Source organism: Volvox carteri, assembly GCF_000143455.1.
Source record: "Volvox carteri f. nagariensis unplaced genomic scaffold VOLCAscaffold_1, whole genome shotgun sequence".
NCBI lineage: Eukaryota > Viridiplantae > Chlorophyta > Chlorophyceae > Chlamydomonadales > Volvocaceae > Volvox > Volvox carteri.
Window position 1 is genome coordinate 3,465,184 of NW_003307545.1, and position 20,986 is coordinate 3,486,169.

The window sequence follows — 20,986 nt, forward strand, 5'->3', positions numbered from 1 at the left end:
ACCGGATTTGAGGATATACTTCTCCCCTACCCTACTAACCCCCCCTCTAGCCCTCCTCTGCCAAGGACTCTTTTTTCTCCTTATTTGTTGTCTTGTACGTTGTTTTGCGGGGGTCCGTCTTGCGTACCAGGCTTAATTCTGGCCACTGAAAAGGGACCCACATGGAATGTCAGTGACCCGTGGGTCACGCCAGCATCCGCCTACGCTCTACGATTTGTTTTTTTAACTTTTAACCGGGGTTTTGCGATATGCACCATCTCTTGGTGACCGGTGCTCTGTCGACCGGGTCCGGGTCCGGGTCCTCCTCTGTCCTGGAGCCCTTTGAGGACTGTTCTCTCCTCCCCCCCGCTGAGGCCTGAGCCAGCTCTTGTTGTTCTTGTTGTTGTTGCGCCTGTGTAGACTGTCCCAGAGCGGCCTCGGCTCAGCACCGCCACCGCCACCTCACCCCGGAGCCTCCGCCTCCGTCTACGGGATGGGGCCTCATCCGCAGCCCCATCATGGGGCCCCGCATTCGGCATCCCAGGCCTTCGGACCATACTCCCAGCCGCACCCGCAGCCGCATGTTGGCCCTGGTGGCACGTCCATGGCGGTGGTGCCGCAGCCCGCTGCTGTGGTGGTGAACTCGGCTGCTGATGTGGAGGCGCGGGTGGCGTTGGAGCTGCGGGCGGGGCGGGCCGAGCAGGAGGTGGCGGCACTGCGGCAGCAGGTACGCGTGACTTGCCACCCCCGCGCGCATGTGCGTCTGTGTGTGTGTGTGTGTGTGTGTGTGTGTGTGTGTGTGTGTGTGTGTGTGTGTGTGTGTGTGTGTGTGTGCGTGTATCATCGTGTGCGCACCTGGTTCAACCTGGTAACTGAGAACACAAAATTAGATTAATTCCAATCTCGCTTAAATTGAACACGACTTTAAGTCCAATTTGGACTCTTTTTTAAGTGAGTCCAGTTTGAATCTGATCTATATTTCCCGTACCTGTTGTTGCACAAAAAACAAAAATCGCAGCTGGAGGTGATGGCGGCACGGCTGTCGCAAGCGGAAGCGGACGCGGCGGCAGCACGCGAAGCGGCTGCAGCAGCCCACGTTGCAGCTAGCAAGGCGGAGGCGGATTTGGCGGATTTATCCGGGGCGTACAACAATCTAGAAGCGCATGCCTTTGCGACGGAGGCGCAGCTGCGGAGCGCGCAGGGCGCCTTGGCGGCGGCGCAGGCGGCGGCGGCGGCCGCAGAGGCTCGATCGCAGGCAGCGGCGGCGGGAGCGACAGGTGCGTGTGAGGGATCGCGGCTCGGATGGGTGGGTGAGGCGGGGTGGTTCGGATGGGTGGCCGAGGGAAGCAGCGGATTGTCGGTTGTGGAGAGGGATTGGGTGAAGGTAATGTTTGCGTGTCTTGACGGCTTGAACCCCGACGACGGCTTGCTGCAAAAAGAAATGTTTGCGCGTTGGGGCAACGAATTCCGCTTTTATGTGTGTTGGCTGCTTGTCCGGATTGTGCACGACTTAGGTATGACTTAGGTATGACTGTATGAACTATAGATGCTTCCTTGCCTGTGTGGCCCGTGGGCCAGGCATCATGATTTTGAATGTGGCTTGCGTAATTTAAGTTAATGGGATTATATTGATCTTGTATGACCCTGATGATTGCAGGACCAGCTCACGGCGCGGGGGGCCTCTCGGAGGCGGACATCCAGCGTCGGATTGAAGAGGCTGTTGCCGAGGCTCGCGCTGAAGGCAAGGCGGAGGCCGAGGAGGGAATGACAGATTTATTTGTGTGCTTAGGACAGGAAGAGCGAAAGGTAGAGGTACTTCGACAAGCCCTTGAGGGGCTTGGTTTGGACGCCGAAAGTTTGTTAGCGACGATTCAGGAGGAGGAGGGGGGCTGAGGAGTTACGATGATGGAAGGCTTTGTAAAGCGTTTGCTATGGTAAAACATTTCCAACAGGCTGTTAAATCCTATATTTACGGCATTGCTCGTGGGGCCACCACGTCGGGCCCCGCCACATCGTCACATCCTGAAGCCAAGCCCTAACTGTAATCAGGTCTCATACATCGTACTGATACGTTTTCCACTGAATTGTACACGGCAAATTTGCTAGAAGGTTCACGCTCGCGCCAGTCTAGACCCCAGCCTGCCTTCCCTCACACATATTGAGTAGAACTTTACCAGCTATCGTCTAAGAAATTTCAAAAAATTGAAGCATACTTTTAAGACGGATAGAATTTTGTAGAATTCTGTTGTCAAGCTCATCTTCCGCGCGCTTGCAACACTTCTCTCTTAATGGCATTGCATAGAATCGGATAAATTCAGTGGCTGGAGATGGCGGATGCAGACGTGGAGGAGGAGACCATCACACAGGTGCGTTTAACCATTATGCGAGTTTTTAGTTGGTGATAGGCCAAAGGTCCTTGGGCTGGACGTTCCATAACCCCCTCGCGACGATTCTTCTCTGATCATTAATGCCAATCGTTTATTTCCGTTGGCTTAACTGGCTCTGGTCTGGGCTGACACGACATCTGCAGCTTCGGTTGCGTCAAGCAAGGTCCTTGCGTAACATAACTTTGTTCAAGTCCCCCTTGCGGACAACTTACTACTGCGGCTGCTACGTCGCGAATGGGCTCTACAGCGGAGCGAAATGGGTCGCAAGTCACCCAGTCACGATGCTGGTCATACTGCCGGCTTTACTTGCGTATGCGGGCACCAAATGGGCAGGATGCTATCAGGAATTGTTAGCTGAAGTTGAGGTGAGCAGAGGCCGTCATCGCACATGGTTTAGCTTTTCCCGCGCCCCCTCCTCCCATGGTTGGGTATGCTTTCTTTACATCTGCCGCAGCAGTCTTTCCTTGGCCATAAGGAAATCAGCTTCGTTCGTACGTGGTTCCTCTTTTCCCCCCTCCTCCCCCTCCCTCATTCCAATCTCCCATCTTTTCGTCCTCTTTCCCGCGCCCCCCACCTTATTCCCACCCGCTTCCAACATCGCGCAGGGCGCCCTCCCGTCACCCTGGCAGGCGAAGGTCTATCCTCATCACATAATCCGCTTCCGTGCCTCCTCACTGCCTCCTTACTTGGCTTGGGTTTTGGGATAGAAAGTGACCACATTGCATCACAGAACAGAAGCGGAACCTGAATTGCACTGAAGCGGAACGAGATTTTCTTTTGTTGAATGCTAAGTGGAAATCTGCGGTAATCAAATAAATGGCTCTGGACTGGCCTATGACTTCTCCCATCCCACATCACCCTGCGAGAACCACACCACACCAACCCACACCCAACCCACACCAACCCACACCAAACCCCGGCATCATCCCTACCCCCCAGGAAACCGTGAAGTACGTCGTGTGGTGGGTGGGGCTGGGCGTGCTGTCATCAATCGGTCTGGGGACCGGAATGCACACGGGCCTGCTCTTCCTCTTTCCGCACATCCTCAAGGTACGACACCGTACACGAATGGAAAGGCCGTGCAGCACGTAGGCCGTATTTCAGGATCTGGGTTCCGTCCGTCCGTCAGTCTGTCAGTCGTGTCCTGGTCTGATCTGGGTCATCGTTAGGGAGGGGGCCCCGGGTGGCTGTCAGTCCGCAGCCGTTACGAGCGGTAAGAACAGCACTGGCGGTAGCAACGGTAGCGGCAGTAACGGCGGCAGCGGTGAGCGGCAGTAGCGGTAGCGGCAGTAGCGGTAGGGGCGACAGCGGTAGCAGCAGTAGCGGCGGCAGCGGTAGCGGCAGTAGCGGTAGCAGCGGCAGCGGTAGCGGCAGTAGCGGTAGGGGCGACAGCGGTAGCGGCGGCAGCGGTAGCGGCGACAGCGGTAGCGGCGGCAGCGGTAGCGGCGGCAGCGGTGGTGGCAGTAGCGGTAGCAGCGGCAGCGGTAGCGGCAGTAGCGGTGGGGGCGACAGCGGTAGCGGCGGCAGCGGTAGCGGCGACAGCGGTAGCGGCAGCAACCTTGCTCCCGAGGAGCAGTTCCGGCGGGAGCAGCAGCAGTAGCAGCTGTAGTGGGTGGTGGCTGTAGAATAGCTGTGAAGTTGGCAGCCCCCTTAACTAACAACCGGCTTGGAGGGTACCTGCGTCGTGCGGCTTTTCCATTTCCTCTCCCCCCTCCCCTCCCTTCGCCATTCAATTGGCGTCCTTGACCGCCCTCGCACGCGCTCCCCGCCCTCACACGCGCTCCCCGCCCTCCTCGCTCTCCCCCCTGTCCGCTCTCCCCCTGTCCGCTCCTCTACCAGGTGTGTCTGGCAGCGGAGACGTGCGGGCACTTCCGGTTTGACACGCGGTACGACATGTGGTACAGCAGCGAGAGTTTCACGTGCGGAGAGGGTCCGGAGGAGGAGGTGTCGTTCACGGACTTGTTCAGAAAGGTGGGGAGGGAGCGGGGGAAGGAGGGGGGTAGAAAGGATGAGGAGAGGGAAGGGGGGGGGGAGGGGAGGGGGTGGTCAAAGAGCAGTGGAGGCGCACGATGATGAGGGCGGAGCTGGGCATGGAAAGAGGTGAAAGATGCTGGCAGGCAACCGTTGGCCAAACCCTATCGCGGTGGGCCGAGATTGTTGTTGTAGGTGGTGATGGGGATGGGGATGATGTGCGTTGTGTGTGTGGGGGGGGGGGGTGAGCGTGTTAGGTGCGAGTGCAGTGGAACTAGAGTTCGGAGGATAGGACCGATGGGAAAGGGAATGGGTGTGTGGGAAGCAGCCGCGTCAACAGTACCAGTAGCAGTAGCAGTAGCGGCAGGAGGGGGAGGCGGGATGAGGAGGAGAGTGGTCGTGAAAGGGAGGGTTGCTGCGGTGGGGGTGTGGGGGTTGGAAAGGCGGTCGAGGTTTGTCGCGGTGTATGTGTGTGTGTGTGTGTGTAGTGCCGTTTCGGGTCCCTCGCTTTCGGGCCTTATTTAGGGGTGTTGTCGTAGGCATATTGCTTTCTGTGCCCGTTGTCCATACCTTTTTCATCCCGGTCCTTCGCCCTCCTCTATTGTTTTTTTTGTTGTTGGCCTAGCTTATTTTAGTTAAATTAATCCATCATCTTTTTTAGTGGGCGACCGACTATCATGCCACGTCATCATTTGTTCGTACTGTAGGTAATCCTGACTGCGGTACTGTGGGGCATTGGTACGGCCATTGGTGAAATTCCGCCGTACTGGTTGTCGTACTCTGCGGCCGTGGCTGGTCAGAAGAACATGGCCCTCGAGGAACTTGAGGAGGTGAGCAGTAGCAGCAGCAGCACCGGCAGTAGCAGTAGCAGGCGTATTATAGGGGGCCCCTTCTTCCCCCACCACTTAAAAAATTCCCCTATCCCCCGACTATCCCCCTCGTGCCACCTCCCACCCCACCGACCTCCGTAACCTCCGTGGTTTTACGCCCACGCTTTGCGGTACTGAAAAACACACATAGCTGTCATCCTTTCTCCTCTCCCCTTTCCCTCCCCCCCCTCCTTGCACCCCCGTCCCCGCCGGGTCCATTCCCCGTGGTTTGTGTCTTACCCCCGCGGGCCCCCCGGCCCCCTTCGCTTCCGCAATCAGTCCCCGCCTCCTCCCCCCCCCCCACTCTTGCCCTGGCAGCAGCTTCACTCGTTTGCGGTTTGCCTTTCCCCCCCCTCCCCCTCGGCTCGGCGGCCCCATTTCAGGCCCTCCGTCCCAGCCCGCACCGTAATGTGTTTCAGCGGCTGGTGGCGCGAATGGAGCAGTGGATGGTGTCCTTCATCCGCTGTCACGGCTTCCTAGGCATACTGGTGCTGGCCTCCTGGCCTAATGCCGCATTCGACCTGTGCGGGCTGGTGTGCGGCAATTTCCGGTTCCCATTTTGGAAGTTCTTCGGTGCGACGTCGATTGGGAAGGGGTTCATCAAGGTTACCGGGCAGGTGGGGAGGGGGGTTGGAGGGGAGGGGAGGGGGAGGGGGGTTGGAGGGGAGGGGAGGGAGGGGGGTTGGAGGGGAGGGGAGGGAGGGGGGTTGGAGGGGAGGGGAGGGGAGGGGTTTGTAGCGCTTGTGTGTTTTGGGAAAGGATGGGAGGAGGGGGGGAAGGAGGGATTACGGGAAAGGGGTAATTCCGGGTTATGGATTTCGCTGACACGGAGTTATGCTGGAAAAGCTGGGGCAGGAGAAGGCGGGGTGTTCGTCGTACTCACTCGCACGCTTGTGAATCTTCCCATCGCTCCTTTCACCTCCCCTTTCTCCTACCGGATCTTTATCTCCCACCACGTCCCACGCACACACAAAACACACACACACACACGCCTCTCCCCGTTTTCCCCTCCCCTCCCCGTCCCCCCGGGGGTGTCAGGTTGTGTTTTTCGTGGCTGTGTTTCGTCGTGACAGTCGCGAGGCAATCCTCGCCTGGCTGGAGGGTGTGCTGCCCTCCCGTCTACCCGGACAGCAACCCGGGAGCCACTCCCCCGCCCGGGAGGTGCACCTCTTCATCAACCGCTCCATAGCCAAGTACCAATCTAAGGTGGGGTTGGCGGTTAGGGGTAACGAAAAAGCGGCGGTTGAGGGTGGGGAGTGGGGTGGGGTGGGATGGTAGGGAAGGAGGGAAGGGGGACATGTTGCCTAATCAGGCATCGATGATGAAACCGCGACTGGCCCTTTGCTGTATGGTGAGATAGGTTGCTGTTCTCTGCCCGTGAATGATGACACCCCCGCACGGCTTGCAGAGCACGTTTTTTTCGTGCTTTTTCCGCCCCTCTCTCCTCCTCCTCGTCCCCCTCCGCCTTACTCTGAGATCCTCGTCCTCGTCCTCCCCCGTACCATGCCCCGCCCAACTGCCGCTGCTGCCAAGGTCCTTGCCAAGAGCGCGGAGCACATGGCCGGGCGGCGGTGGTGGTGGCGGCGAGGACTGGACGTGCTGCGCAGCCGCCAGGAGCTCCAGCGCCTGGTGGTGGGCCTTATTCCGGATACGGTGGCTGAGGCCTGGTCCTTAGTCATGGCGCTGCTGATGGCGGCTTTTGCGGTGTCTTGTGTGAACGCATTTGCGCAGGTGGGGGCAAGGGGGAGAGGAGGAGGGGGAGGAGGAGGGGGAGAGCAAGGGGGAGGGGAGGAGGGAAAGGGGAAGGGTATGAGAGAGGGAGGGGGTAGCCCCGGCAATAGGCGGTAGGTAAACGCGGTGGCGGTGGTAGGGCGGTCGACGGGGGGGATCCCCTACTGCGGAGGTCTTCATGGGGCCCCCAGTAGCTCAGGGGCGAGACGGAGCAGTTTGTTCTCCTAACGCGACGCAATCGTATCTATGATCGATTACGTTCACCTCCCCAACGATATGTGCGTCATGATTACCGCGGGACGGAGAGGATTCCCATCCGCGGCCGCTGTGCCGGGTCGTCCCCTCCCCACGCCGATCTCCCCGCGCCTCCTCCCCCCCCCTTTTCCCAGCAGCTTCACTCGTTTGTGGTTCGTCTTTCCCCCCTTTTCCTCCTAGGGGGCTTCAGACAGCCCGGCAGCTCATTCCTTGTTTCCCGTCATTGACTCCCCACCCCCCTACCGGCCTCCACCTCCTCCCTACCCCTACACACCCTCCCCTACCTCCGTAAGGCGTATCGAGCCCAGTTGGACGAGCTGCAGGTGGAGGCGGCTCGGAAGCAGGTCGCAACTGCCCGGGAGCAGGAGCGCAAGCAGCAGTAGCAGCTGTAGCAGCTCAGGACACCTAGCTGTAGCACCAGCAGCTGTCAGAATGGATAGGAGTCGCCGCTGCAGTAGTAGCTTGGGATGCCGTGGCTGTGGGTTTGGGGTGTGGGGGTTATGGCTGTAGTGTAGGTGAGAGTGGGACTGTGGAGGAAGGGGGGGAGGTGCATCATCGGGGCGAGGAAGAGGAGGAGGTGCTGAAGCAGGGGGTTTCGGAGTGTGTGTGTATGTATGTATGTGTATCATGTGCATGAAAACGAGTAGTGTGCGGGGATGTACTTAACGGGCTTCGGGAGCTTTCGGTGTTTAGGGTTTCCTCTTATCTTTTTTGTTTGTCATGTCACAAAAACGGATTTCTCTCTCTCTCCCCCTCTCTCTCTCTCTCTCCTTATCTCCTTATCATCATCCGAATCTTGGGGGCGGGTGTTTTGAGGGCAGCGCCGCCGCCGCCGCCTCTCCGTTCTCCCTCCTCCCTCCAGAGGTCCTCTTTCTGCCCCGGTGTGGGTGTGGGTGTGTGTTCGCGCTCCCTTGCATGGATGTTTTTGCATGGACGTTTTTGTACACGCATTATCCGTCTGCGTTGCAACTCTAGGACTGGGGGGGCAACATGGTAGTGTGTGTGTGTGCGTCTGTGTGTGTGTGTGTGTGCATGTGTGTTTGTGAATGATCTGAACCGCGACGAAGGAAATGTCGATGGTGGTACATGAATAACTTCATACGTGCTTGAATCTGGGAGACGGGCGACATAGTTAAACAAGTTACAAGTTCCGCACACAAGTGCGGGTGTGTGTCCGTAAAAGCCGGGGGAGGGGGCCATGGACGTTGTATTGTATATGTAGCTTGAGGTTTTTAAGTAGATGTTGATTAAGAGAGGGATGTCAAGAGCCTGAACAAATAAGTGGAGGTGCTGAAGCCGCGAGAGGAAGGCGAATAGGTGGCGGGCGGCTAGAACTGACTATTACAGACAACGGGGGCAGACAGCCTAAAGGTCCTCCACATTAGGTTAGATAGAACCTGAAAACCTATTCTTCTATCTCCTAAGTTCGCGGACAAAGCAGAGGGTCATGCTAACACAGCGCGTGCAATTTGACGACGTGTATGTATGTGTGCGTGTGTGTGTGCGCGTGTGAGAGTGTAGATGTGTATGTGCAAGAGGCCGCGGGGGAGCCGGAGAAAGGGGGAGGGAAAACGGAAGAGGACTTTTGTGTGGGCTGGATTTACGGTTCATTTTATTGGCGTTGCTTACAGCCAGAGGGGGGGGGCTGCGGCGAGGCGGCGTGCAGCAGTGGCGGGGGAGGTGATGGCTGCATGAAGAAGATTCCGCCCCGAGGTGCGCGTGTGTGTGTGCGCGTGTGTGTGTGCGCGTGCGCGTGTGTGCGCGTGTGTGTGTGCGCGTGTGTGCGCGTGTGTTTTTAGTTTAACGTGGGTGCCAGCTTTCTGATGTCACGTTGTTCTAGGGGATGTAATTCGCCATCCCATAACCCTGCATTCACTAAAACAACTCGGAATGGGGCATGGGCTAAGTTATCACAATCATAATCATCAGCATCAGCAGCAGAAGGGTTGACCAAGGTACCAACTACCAGCAGCAGCAGCACGCCCCGTGGTTTTCCCCGTGTTGTCTTGAGAAGACAGAGAGGAATTCATGAGTTGGCCCGAATACATACCGCAGAAAACATACAGAGATCGTACATCCCATTTGATATTTTATGTTCCAAAACACAACGGCTCGGCATACTCTCCAGGATCACGGCACATGAAATGCAACAACAAACACACAAACCAAAAAAAACAAGGAAAACAAGCACCCGTCGCGGCAATGTTAATACGGTGGAATATGACCCCGATGGTGACCCCGACGACTTGCTGGTTTGCTTCTGCCGCCGCCACCGACCACCAGAATGGAGATGTGTTGTTGTGTGGTTAACAGCAGCTCGCTGATGCGATTTTACTAAGACCGGTCTCCTGAAGTCTATTTTTCAATTAGTTTGAAGAACTTCCTTCACACATTTGAGGTGCTGCTGTGGGGTCTCGGACTCCTCCTCCGCCTCCCCATCGTTCTGGATCCCTATCGCCCTCACTTCCCCACCTCCCCTCCTCTCCCTCCCCTCCTCCCCTCCTCCCCCACCTCCCCTCCTCCCCTCCTCTCCCCTCCCCTCCTCCCCTCCTCTCCCCTCCCCTCCTCCCCTCCTCCCCCACCTCCCCTCCTCCCCTCCTCTCCCCTCCCCTCCTCCCCTCCTCTCCCCTCCCCTCTCTCCCCTCCTCCCCTCCGCCAGCAGCAGGTGCCCCCCTAGAGCAGGTCCTCAGTCAGGTCACCAGCAAACACATCCGTGCCCATGGCCTCCCAGTGACGAGTCAGGTGGCGCCGCATCGCCTCCACGACCTGGGTTGAAAGTTGTGGCGGTTGGTGACGGTTGGTGGCGGTTCGCGGCGGTTGGCAGTTGTGCATGTGGTTAGCGGTTGGTGAGAGTTAGTGTACAACAATTACGAGCACCCCGAACCACACCCTGCGCCCAGCACCAACCTGCCGAGCATTATCATAGAAGTACGGCAGTTCGTCTTGACTCCGATCCTTATCTGACAGCAACTGATTGGGGGAAGCGGATGGACAGACGGACAGACGGACAGATGATGGTGATGGTGATGATGATGATGATGATAATGACCGGAAGTGGGCGGTGGTCAGCACCGAGAGTGGTGTCAGGGCAGGGCGGCAGGGGGGCAGGGGGAGGCGAAGAGGGTGTCGGAGGAAGATATTTGCCAGCGATGTAGCATGCCAAGGGGGGGGGGCCGGGGGCCGGGGGACGGGAGGGAATAGCGACTCAGGGCCAGGTCAGGACCCGGTAGTGAGTGGCCAGTCAGTGCAAAGTGAGTGCAAAGTCGAGTCGGTTCGGTACGGAAAGCAAACAGGGCTATTACATGCTTGCGTGTTTTTTTGCATGTGTATGTGTGTGACTATGTGTGTATATGCGGGTATGTGTTTGGGAGTATGCCTGTATGTCTGTATGTGTGTGTGTATGTGTGTGCGTGTGCATATGTGCATGTGTGCATATGTGCATGTGTGGGTGTGTGGGTGTGGTGGTGCTTGTGCCGGTATGTCAAAACTGAAATATCGATAGGGCCATTTTTCACGTACACCCTTACGGCTCAGCGCGTACGTACGAGCTGCATGAGTCGTAAAACATTGTGTGGTGGATGTGTACGGCATGTGGGAGTTCTTCGAGCGGCCCACGGAGCTCACGTGGGCTAGTAAGGGGTCAGTGCGTGCATCACACCACACGGCACGTACGGCACGTACCTTGCCGTACGAATCCGCGAACACCACTCGTGGCAAAAAGTCGACGTCAGGGGGACTATATTGGCTCTGCGGTTACATACACACACGCACACGCACACACACACACAGCGAGCGGTGTGCGGGGTAAGGGTGAGGGGAGGGACGATGACGAGGAGAGGGTGATGGCTTCAAAAAATACGACAACGAATAGATGGACGGGACTGCGGGGCGTGTGAGGGCATTGTGGCGTTGTGGGAGGGAAGTGTGGCGATATATATCCCTTTGCCTTCCTGGGTTTTGCCTTGTCTTTAATTAATACAGGTTTATCCACGCCGCCAACCCTTTTTCCCCGGGGACTCCCCCGCCCGCCCCTGAAACCGCTCCCCCCCTCCCCCCCTCCAACAACGACCCCACCAGCTCTATCGCGTAGTCGTCCAGGGCCAGTACGGATACGAACTGGGCGGTGAGAGAGGACAGCGTTACTCGGTCTGGTGCGTGTTGAGAGGGGGGTTGGGGTTGGGGTTAGGGTTAGGGGGGAGAAGGGGAAGCACGAACGGGGTGGGGAAGGGGGAAAAAGACGAACCACGAACGGGGGAAGTGGGGGGAGGCGGGCGTTGGGTGAGTTGAGTTCAGGACACCTAGGTAGAGGCAGACGTGGTCGGTGTGTGTGTATGTATGTCTGTGTGTGTATGCATGTCTGTCTGTGGTTGTGGGTGTATGTCTGTGTGTGTGTTTCGTATGTGTGTGTGTGTGCGTGTGTGTATTAGAACCCTAAAAGTCAGATACTGCTATTGCTGCTACTGCGCACCTATCTGGTTCCAGCTAGCCATGAAGTCCCGGCAGTCGGCACAGCTGCGCGGAAGAGGAAAAGATGGGGCGGTTGGGGCGGTTAGGGCGGTTGGGGCGGTTAGGGCCGTTGGGGCCGTTAGGCCACACTCACCTATCCCACACAACTTCACCACCCCGGATGCACTACAGCTACCCAGCTACCAATGCTGCAGCAGGCAGTTTAGCAGCTGCACTCTCCCGCTACCCCTGCTACTGCGGCAGCCAGCTACTGCTATACGGCTGCTGCTACAACCTGCTACAGCCGCGGTGTGCCGTACTCACGATCTGGAAGTGTAGACGAACATGATGGGCTTGATATTGCGCGTCAGGTTCATCTGTGTTGTGTAGTCAGAGCAGATCAGAGCAGGGCAGAGCAACACGACAACAACGACATGTGCCCGTGAGGTGGCGGGGGAGGTGGCGGGGGAGGGGGAGGGAGGAGGGGGAGGCGGCGGGGGAGGGGGAGGGAGGAGGGGGAGGGGGAGGGAGGAGGGGGAGGGGGAGGGAGGAGGGGGGGGGGAGGGAGGAGGGGGAGGGAGGAGGGGGAGGGGAAGGGGGAGAGGTGAGGGGGGGAATTATTTGAGAGCGAGAAATATGGGGAGAGGTAATGAGCTAGGGGGTTTGAGGGGGGAAGCGGAGGAGAGCCGATATACAGATGCCGGTGGTGGTGGTGCAGGGGCAAATCCAGGGCAGCGGCAGAGTTTCGCCTGGCCTGTGTCAGCAGTCCCCTCACTCTTCCCTCCCCCACACCTCTTTCGTTCTTCCCTCACACACGGACATACGATACGTATAGGACAAGGAACTAACTAGCATGCGCATGTGGACCTGGGAGGTGGGGGGGGGAGGGGAGATGCCCTTACGAAAGATTCCGCTGCCCGTGTCTACTGCTGCTGCTGCTGCTGCTGCTGCTGCTGATGATGATGATGATGATGATGATACACAAGGCAGCAACAACAACAGCGGCGAATATATACATGGTCAGGAGTGTGGGCACGTGCTCAAATCGCACTTTGCAACGGCCTCTAATCTAGATACGTGCGAAGTTTGTACTTCCATGTGACGCAGAGAACCCGGCGTTGCCGTACGGCATGGTGGGCAGTGAGGGAGGGCGAGCGCTAGGCTGGCCCAGAGGCGCGGGGAGGCGTGACGGTAATTGAACTGCGCGAGTAAGGAGGATAATTTTGTAGTTCCTGTTGGGTGTAGAGCGCACCTGGAGAAACATTCGTGGGGAGACCCAGTTGGCTCCTGTTTGCCGAAAGTGCTCGCGGATCTCTCGAGAGAGTTCTGCTGCCTTGTCGGCATCTATTGCAGCCCCAGAGCTACCTATAAGGGCTAAATACGTCAGGGCTAGGAAAATAAGATACATGTTTCCTGTCACAAGCTACTGCTCAAACTTTGATATGATGCCTTAGGTTTTGCGAAATAGAAATTAATAGAAACTGTTAAACGTTTTTGGGAATGGGGCTTCCTGTGCACTTCTAGTTGTCTAGTAGGAGGGCAACGGCCCCGATCATCATCAAAACAGTACTCCAAAGTGCGAAGCCATCGAAAGCAAACCCTTGCAGAATGTACATGTACAAACAGAAAGTATTACAACCAATTGCAAATTTGATATTTGGTCGACCTTCTTCTTGCATCTGCCTGCAACTACCATAAGTTCACAGAAAGACGGACTTATATCAGCGGCTTTCGCTCTTGTATGCTTGTTGAGCGTGAGTTAAAGGTCTAGGAGACTGGCCAAAACAGTTGGCCGTGATGATCGACGACGCCGACGCATTTTTGCCGCCGACTCAAGAGAGCATTTGGAAGGTTACGCGGCAGTTAAAGAAGGAGCAAAGTTCGCTGTACAATTGCGTTGCATCAATTTTATCGGATGCTGCCTTTGTATCGGAAGTCAGGGCACTGTACCCGTCGTTGCCTCTATTGGCGAACTTGCGTTGCGGTTTATGGTATACCCGTCAAGCCGATGGTACTTGCTACTATAAGTCTACAGATGGCCACAACGGCAACTGGTCTTTCTCCTGCACGAGGATCAACTGGCACGTATGCGAGTTGGCCGCTAAGCACGGCGGCGTCATTATTGTGGATGCGACGCGCAAAGGGAAGCGCTTTCCGGTGAGCCGCTGTGATGGACGATGGCGGAAGGCAAGGTGTCCGTATTGCCATTCTTCCTCCAAGATGTTGTACGGTTGCGACCTGGAACCCTGCAACCGGAATCGAAAAGTTTCCTACCATCTGACGTGAACGGCACAACTCAAACGGCACAACTCGGCAACGGTTCAATCCTGCTTCCTGTCCCCGTTTGATGCGCATCATCCCTAGACTCAACCCTGCTCTCCCTCCCTAGGACGCCATGACCAAGACAATACCCATATGGGCCGCAGTGGTCAACCGTGCTGTCGCCAGCAAGCGCGCGGAGGCAGCTGCACGGCTGGCCAGCTCCCGGTCCTCGACGGCAGCGCCCAAACCCAACTCGGATCCAGAGAACGCTGCCATCTCAACGGCAGGTGCAACCAGCTGCCTGAGAGATGACCCGAGCCCGGCTGCGGCAACACCGTCCCCCCATCGTCCTGCCTCGAATCACCGGCAAAACCGAAGCGCCTCCGGCTGCATGGCCGGTGGCGATGGTGGCTGCGGCGACTGTACGAACTCGCCGCCTCCCCCCGGCGGCTGGGCCCCCGAGGGCGACATCATCAGCGGCAGCGGTGGTGGCTGGGGCAGTGGCAATGGATGTAGCAGTATCAGCTACGGACGGGTCGGTTCCCTTAGTCAGTGGCTCCCGATCCCCATGGTGGCGGCGGCGGCAACGACTGTAGAGGCAGCGGCGGAGGCGGACATGGCGGCGATGGCCGCCACGCCCATGTGTGCCGGGTCTCCGACGCACCACGCACCAGCACCGGCGATGGCGACTCCGCCGCCAGGGCAGGATCCAGACGGCACTGCTGCGGCCGCCGCCGCCAGTGGAGGCCACGGCTGCAATGGAGTCACCGCCGCGACGGCGGGGCTGTCCATGTGCACCGCAGCAGAGGCGGACGCAGAGGCGGTGGATGGCCGTGAAGGGCCCTCCGCAGCGGCAGCATGCGGCTGCTGCGATGAGGTAGTAGCCGCCGGGCTCATTACGATGACTCGGAGGTCGGATGTTTGGTGCGGTACGGACCCTCTTTCCACCTCAGAGCTTCAGGAGGAGGTCAGCTTTGGAAGCATTGAGGCGGCGGACAATGACGGGGACTTGCTCTCCCAGCAGCAGCAGCCGCTGGCGATTGCCGGCGATGATGCGGTTTGCGGCGATCGCAACGTAGCAGTTGTTCCTGCTCTTGAAAGTGGCGGCTTGTTGCAAAAGCATGGTATTGCTCAAGCGGCTTGGGAGGGCCGCACCTCACTTACGGCGGAGGAAGCAGCGGAGGCGGAGGCGCCGCCGCCGTTGCCGTTCCTCCCAGCGGCTCGGATGACTCCGTCTCCATTCGCACTCGTTGCCGCCGCCGCAGCGGCGGCGGCGGCGGCGCCACCGCCGCCGTCATGGTCGCCGTCGTTGTCGGCAAATGTGCCTGTCGAGTTGGGTTCCGAGCTTACGGCTCCGTCAGCGGCGGCGGAGACGGCGGTGACGGCGGCTGCTGCCGTCGAGCCTGCGGATTCTGTGGATCTTGGCGCTGCGTCGGCTTCCCACGTGAGCTGCTCCCCTGAGGAGGGTTGGCGGCGGAGTGGCTTGTTTGGCGGCGTCGTGGACGATCAGTGCGGTCCTGACCTGCAGATGCGCTGCGACTGCGGCAGCTGGGAGTGCCCCGCGCCGCAATCGGCGTGTGGCGGTCAAAACAAGGTTCATCCCGACCTGGATAATAACGCCTACAACCGGAAGCATGACAGCGGCGGTGGCCGCAACAATGCCGACTGCGATCTGGGTTGCCGCCGCTGCATCACCCCGCGCCTAGAAGAAGGTAAGGGTCGGGGGGAGGTGGAGACGCAGCATCGGAGGATGCTGCGTCTGCAGCAGGAGCACCGGCAGCAGCGGCAGCAGCTGCAGGAGGCTGCACCGTGCCGCCGCCATCGCCAGCGCGCCGCCCAGACGCAGCGGCAGGGCCGACAGCAGCACCTGGGTTCCGACGGGGATGTTGTTGAGGTTGAAGCGGACGTGGGCGGCAGCGGCGGCAGCTGCTCGGATACGTGCGGCCCTGCCTCTGGGCCGAGCGGCCTCATTTCGACGCGCTCCTCCGCCTCGTCGTCGTCGTCGTCGTCGTCCTGTTCACTGTGTGGCAGTCGTAGCAGTAGCGGCAGCAGCACCGGCGACCAGAGCGACCACGCGGCGGGTGGGACGGCAATCAGGGCCGCCTGGGCCGGTGGTGTTGCCCTCGGTGGTGGTGGTGTTCAGTTGGACTGCGCGGACACAGGCTGCCCTCCTGGGCCAGAGCCGGCGCCGGAGCCGGCGCCCCGGCTACGGCCATTCCCACCGCACCAAAACGCCGGCTCGCCTACGCCACCGCCACCGTCTCGATCCGGTGCGAGCCCACGGCGATGTGGCGCGGTACCGCCGCCGCCGCGGCCCGGCAGTTGCAGCGGCGTCGGCAGCAGGCTTGGCCACGACAGTGGCAGCTGCAGCGCAGGGTCGCTTGGGGGAGGGTGCGCTTGTGCTTGCGGCACTGGCGCGTGCAAGGATGCTGGCAACGGTGTTGGCCATGGTGACGGCGATGGCGTTGGCGATGGCTGGGACGTGGGGTTGCATCTGCCGTTGTGGATATCGTCCAATGAGCGGGCGCAAATTGAGCGGCGGTTGGACGGTTGGGTGGATGCGTTGCTGCGTGTCGGAGCAGATGTGGAAGGGCTAGCCAAGGTAATTTTCGTACACACACGGTAACGTTGTGCGGCAGCAAGAGCAGCAGCAATGATAGCAGTAGCAGCAGGGGCCGTTGGGTGCTGAAATTGTATCTTTGTGTTGCGCCATGTCATGTCATGGCCCCCGTCTCAATGATGGATGATACCAAGGCACGCCCATCATGAACGAACGGGAGTTTTGTGTTGTCCGTTTGATTTACTCCTCGACAACCACGCTGACGTGCTTGGGATTTAGATTATTATTATTATTATTATTATTGTTATTATTATTATTATTATTTATTCCTATATTATTATTCCTATATTATTTATTATTATTATTATTATTATTATTATATCATCATTATCATTATCATCCATTCGATGATTCGGATTCTCAGCATTCGCACGACTCGGCTGACATCGCTGTTGGCAGCGATGAATTAGTTGTCTTCAACTGCGCAAACTGACCAGATAGCGATATAACAATAGCAACCCTACTATAATAATATTTTCCCTGGCGGATGGTCGCCGCGATGGCGGTCTTGATACCCCACAGGTCCTCCGCAAGCCGCTGCGGCCGCTATGGATCAGCCAGTCCTCGACCATCTGGGTCGACCAAGTGGCACAACCCGACCAGCTCCCCTTCACGCCGCTGTACCTGGTCTCCGCCTCGCAGCCACACTCGTACCTGCGTCAGGTCGGCCGCGTGGGCGAAGCCGGCGGCGGCGGCGGCGGCGGCGGCAGCGATGCCGACGGTGACGGCGACAGCAGCGATGAGCGCCACGCCGGTGCAATACAGCGGCGCCATCACAAGCATCGACGCGAACAGCAACAGCAACAGCAGCAGCAGCAGCAGCAGCCACACGCTTGGACGTATGTTTATGTGCCAGGCGCCGGTGACGATGAAGAGAGTTGGGCGGCGGGTTTGGCACCCGCAGTGTTTTGGGCACATTACACGGAACTGCTGCAGGCGGGCCCGACGGGCGTGTACAACGCCGTACATCAGATACTACGACGGGAGGCAGCGGCTCTAGCGGAGCATGGTGCAAACAGCACCATCCTCGCCGCCGCCGCTGCTGGTGCTGCTGCTGCCGCCGCTGCGCCGTCTTCGTATTCTGCGCCGACGGACAAGCACCATTTGCTGCCGGCAGGCTGCCGCGCCACGGCCCTGTCGAACGGCACCGGCGCCTGCGCTCCTGCTCCTCGGATGAGCGCTGGCGGTCTGTTTTTCATCGGGCGTACAGGGATTGCACTTGGTGACCTGGCGGCGGGGGCCGCTCCCGGTTGTTGGGAATATGTGGACGCGGTGTTGTGCTGCGGCACCCAGCAGCACCCCTCCATGGCAGGTGAGCCGCAGTGGCCTCTTGGCGACTGTGGCGAGGCGGGTGGCCTTAAGGTTGAGCCTAACGAAGGCCAACGGCTTGTTGAGGAGGGGGAGGAGGAGGAAGAGGAGGTCCCTCTGCCTGACAGAGACCGACATGAGCCATCACCTCACCACCATCGCAACCACCACCACCATCACCACCACCATCATCATCATGGCAGCCCCCGTGCGCGGCGCCACCTTGCGGCGGTGGTGCCACCTCGTTACCTGCACCTGCCTGTGAAGCACTTCAAGTATCACCGCACCAGCCTTGGCCAGCATCTGGACACGGCGCTGGATTTTCTCACCTACCACCTAAGTCGCGGCCGCAAGGTGCTCATCCACGATACCAATGGTGAGCTGCTAAAAGGAGACCCCATAGTTACCGCTGCCGCCACTACGCCGTTACGCCGTTACGTAAAACGGGTGTCTGGGACGGAAAAGGTTGCAAGAACCTGGGGTTAATCGTGTAGCGGAAAAGCAACCGAGCGGGAGCGTGCGTGGTCTGAAATCGGGGACCGGTGCGAGGTGCGTGTTTGCGTGCCTGTGCCTGTGCGGGAAATCTTTTCACCCTGGCTTCCTGCCTCCCAGCAGAACTGTTCCCCTGTCGCCCGCCCCCCTCAAATCTTACGTCGTGGGGAATCGACGTTGCAACAATCGTAGTGCAGCATGGATTCCCTGGTCTCGTCTTGTTTTGAATTGCCTCTCATCGGTCATGTGGGTCGGCGGTTCGATCCCTTTCTTGGACAACTGTGTGCAGGTCTGGACACGTGCGTCTGCGTCGCGGTGGCGCTGCTGCTGGCTTGTTACGGGCCTTGTGGTAGCGGCGGAGAGACGAGCGCCAAGTCCCGGGCTCGTTGTTACCAAGCGCGCCTTGACGGCGCCCGTGGTGAAGGCGGCAGCGTGGTGGCCGACGCGAATATGCTGGCTCCTGGGAAGGGGGAGGCGGCGGCGGCGGCAGCGGAGGAGGAGGTCATAGTGACCAAGGATGCGGTACGCCAGCACCTAGCGTACGTGAGCGCGTTCTACCCACCTGCGCGGCCCACGCGCGGCATGTTGCGGCAGGTTTACAACCATTTTGTGCGTGCGGGGAGCGGGGCTGGAGGCGCGGGAGGGCCGGGTGCGGAGAACGAGATGATGGAGTGACCAGGGCGTGGTGCACGGTAAACGGTACGGGATCTCTGGTGCTGTCTCGCTCTCAACGTGGCGGTGCTGGTGTTGGGCTGTGGTTTGGGCTGTGGTTTGCTCGGGGGCTGTGGTTGGCCGGGGGACCTGTCGGGGCCAGTTGGTCAGATGAGTGGGCAGCGAAATGATGTAAAGAGTGGATTTTGAGTGTATCACTGGGATGTCAGTTGTGCATCTCTACCGTGTCAAGGTGGTGCGCGTGCCTGGGTGTGCAGTTCTTGCCGCCGCATGTCGACATGTTTTGAGGGCTCTCTTATGATGTCCATGTCTGTATGTATGTGTATGTGCGTTACCCTTTCTGGAGTTGCGCTACTCTCTGAAGGCATGACGGCCCATGCGAGCGGTGAGAAGGGGCCCAAGGGCAAGTCTGTGATTTTAGTGCGCGGCGCCTAGGGTTGCAGAGAAGTCGAGCAGAAAGGTAGGGGCGATGTGAAAGCAGAGGCATGCGCGGTCTCGGCGTATTACTTGTGTGGCGCTGTTGCGTTCCCAGGGCGTTTTTCAACGTGACTCCCGTGCTCTCTCTGCTTTGTTGTGAGGATTGTGACTGTGCTCGGGTGCGCCTGGGTGCCGACAGCTAGGGCAGTTCTTCTCTGGCGTGTGTGTGTGCACAGATTTCGTTCATTATGTTTGTTTGGACACGTTTGGACACGTTTGGATGTGCGGATCGTAGAAAAATGTGTTAATCTATGGCACAGCGCAGACGGGCAGCGTTTTGCCAGGCGGCAGAGCATTTCCCTCCTCGTTGCGTTCTTCTTTAGCGCATTGCGCCTGCGGGTTGGTTGTTCATTCGGACAGTAAAACAGGCAGCGGGCAACTGGACGCACAGGTTGCTGATCGTGACGTGATTATGGTGGTGGAAAATGTGGAGTTGTTGCCTGGCTAAGTGCCTTTTTTTCTCGGGTGATTGACATCCCCATCAGCACACTCCAAGGTTGGGCAGTGCCGCTTGCTGGTTTTTTTGCTTCTGCAGTTGGATGGATGGATGGATGAATGAATGGGCAAATGAATGGCGTGAATTTTTTTTGGTGGAGAAAGAAAAGCCGTTCTAAGGAGCGGTTTCTATCTGGGCCCGAGGCTGCTTACGTTGAGAGCGGCGCCTGATGCGGATACTGCTGGGCAGGTGGTGCTTGGCGGCCGGTGAGCACCTGCCGTGAGCACCTGCGCTTGAATGCCGCAGGGTGGTGTGGTGTGGTGTGTGGCCTCTGGTGGGGCATTGGGGGCCGGAGCGGGAGCGCTTCTCCTGTAGCGGCATCATTTTTGGACGGCTCTTATAGGGAACGCGTGTGAGGGGCAGGATGTGCGGCCTCGTGGTGGTGGCTTAAGAATGTCAGCGCTGATTGGGCACTCGGTGTCTCTCGTCGGGCAGAGTATTAAGAAGCCAATAAGGGATGTTACAATTTCTTCCCAAAATATTTACCTGTGGGTGCGCACCACTTGCATGTTTCCCCCTGGCCCCCTGGCCTGGCCGTAGCAGCGGACAATGGCGTGCCTGTGGCGCGCCTGCGCGCTCCACCGGCGTTGCTGTTCACGGCAGCGGCCGACCCACAGACCAGGTGTACTGAAAGACCCATCCCCAATATACTCCTGTGCCGGATATGTTTTGTAGTGGGTGGCTTAGGTGACTGGTTGCACGCACGACAAGGGAGCTGAGAGGCCGAGGCCGAGGTGCCTCTCGGCTGTGTGGGGTTAGGTGTGAAGGCGCACAGCGGTTACGACGGTTGTAGGGCTGGAGCCGGTAGCCTTGGTGATACGAAGAGATGAGGAAATGACTGCGCTGGGTCGTATACTTCAGGAATTTTGGATGTCGAGAGCTGCGTGGAGGCGAAGTGAAGCCAAGCTTGTGACGTGTAGGTCCATTAGGGACTCTTGCTATCCTGTGTCAGACTAGAGCGCGATTGCGTCTGTTTCTCTGCTATGCCATGTGTTAATCGTGTTGGCGGGTGTGCATGTCA

At 58.7% G+C, this 20,986-nt stretch overlaps 3 protein-coding genes across 3 annotated transcripts; 2 read left to right on the forward strand and 1 right to left on the reverse strand.

The window, feature by feature from the left end:
- Positions 1-523: 523 nt before the first annotated feature.
- Positions 524-7,575, forward strand: VOLCADRAFT_120213 (uncharacterized protein; the record flags this gene model as incomplete). Its single annotated transcript, XM_002945790.1, has 11 exons — positions 524-706; positions 998-1,256; positions 1,637-1,785; positions 2,510-2,731; positions 3,306-3,416; positions 4,206-4,337; positions 5,045-5,167; positions 5,590-5,823; positions 6,245-6,412; positions 6,740-6,937; positions 7,486-7,575. Exons 1-11 carry the CDS (start codon positions 584-586, stop codon positions 7,573-7,575), a joined length of 1,809 nt encoding a protein of 602 aa, XP_002945836.1. The 5' UTR covers positions 524-583.
- A 2,290-nt stretch (positions 7,576-9,865) lies between these two features.
- VOLCADRAFT_115761 (uncharacterized protein) lies at positions 9,866-13,046 on the reverse strand (the record flags this gene model as incomplete). The annotated part of the gene is made up of 7 exons (XM_002946135.1): positions 9,866-9,958; positions 10,100-10,162; positions 10,874-10,939; positions 11,267-11,340; positions 11,661-11,704; positions 11,963-12,015; positions 12,891-13,046. 7 exons carry the CDS (start codon positions 13,044-13,046, stop codon positions 9,866-9,868), a joined length of 549 nt encoding a protein of 182 aa, XP_002946181.1.
- A 389-nt stretch (positions 13,047-13,435) lies between these two features.
- Positions 13,436-17,555, forward strand: VOLCADRAFT_55451 (uncharacterized protein; the record flags this gene model as incomplete). The annotated part of the gene is made up of 6 exons (XM_002945791.1): positions 13,436-13,795; positions 14,028-14,078; positions 16,244-16,276; positions 16,326-16,502; positions 17,043-17,183; positions 17,337-17,555. Coding segments are annotated over 6 exons (981 nt in total), but the record flags the coding sequence as incomplete, so codon positions are not given.
- Between the last annotated feature and the right edge of the window lie 3,431 nt (positions 17,556-20,986).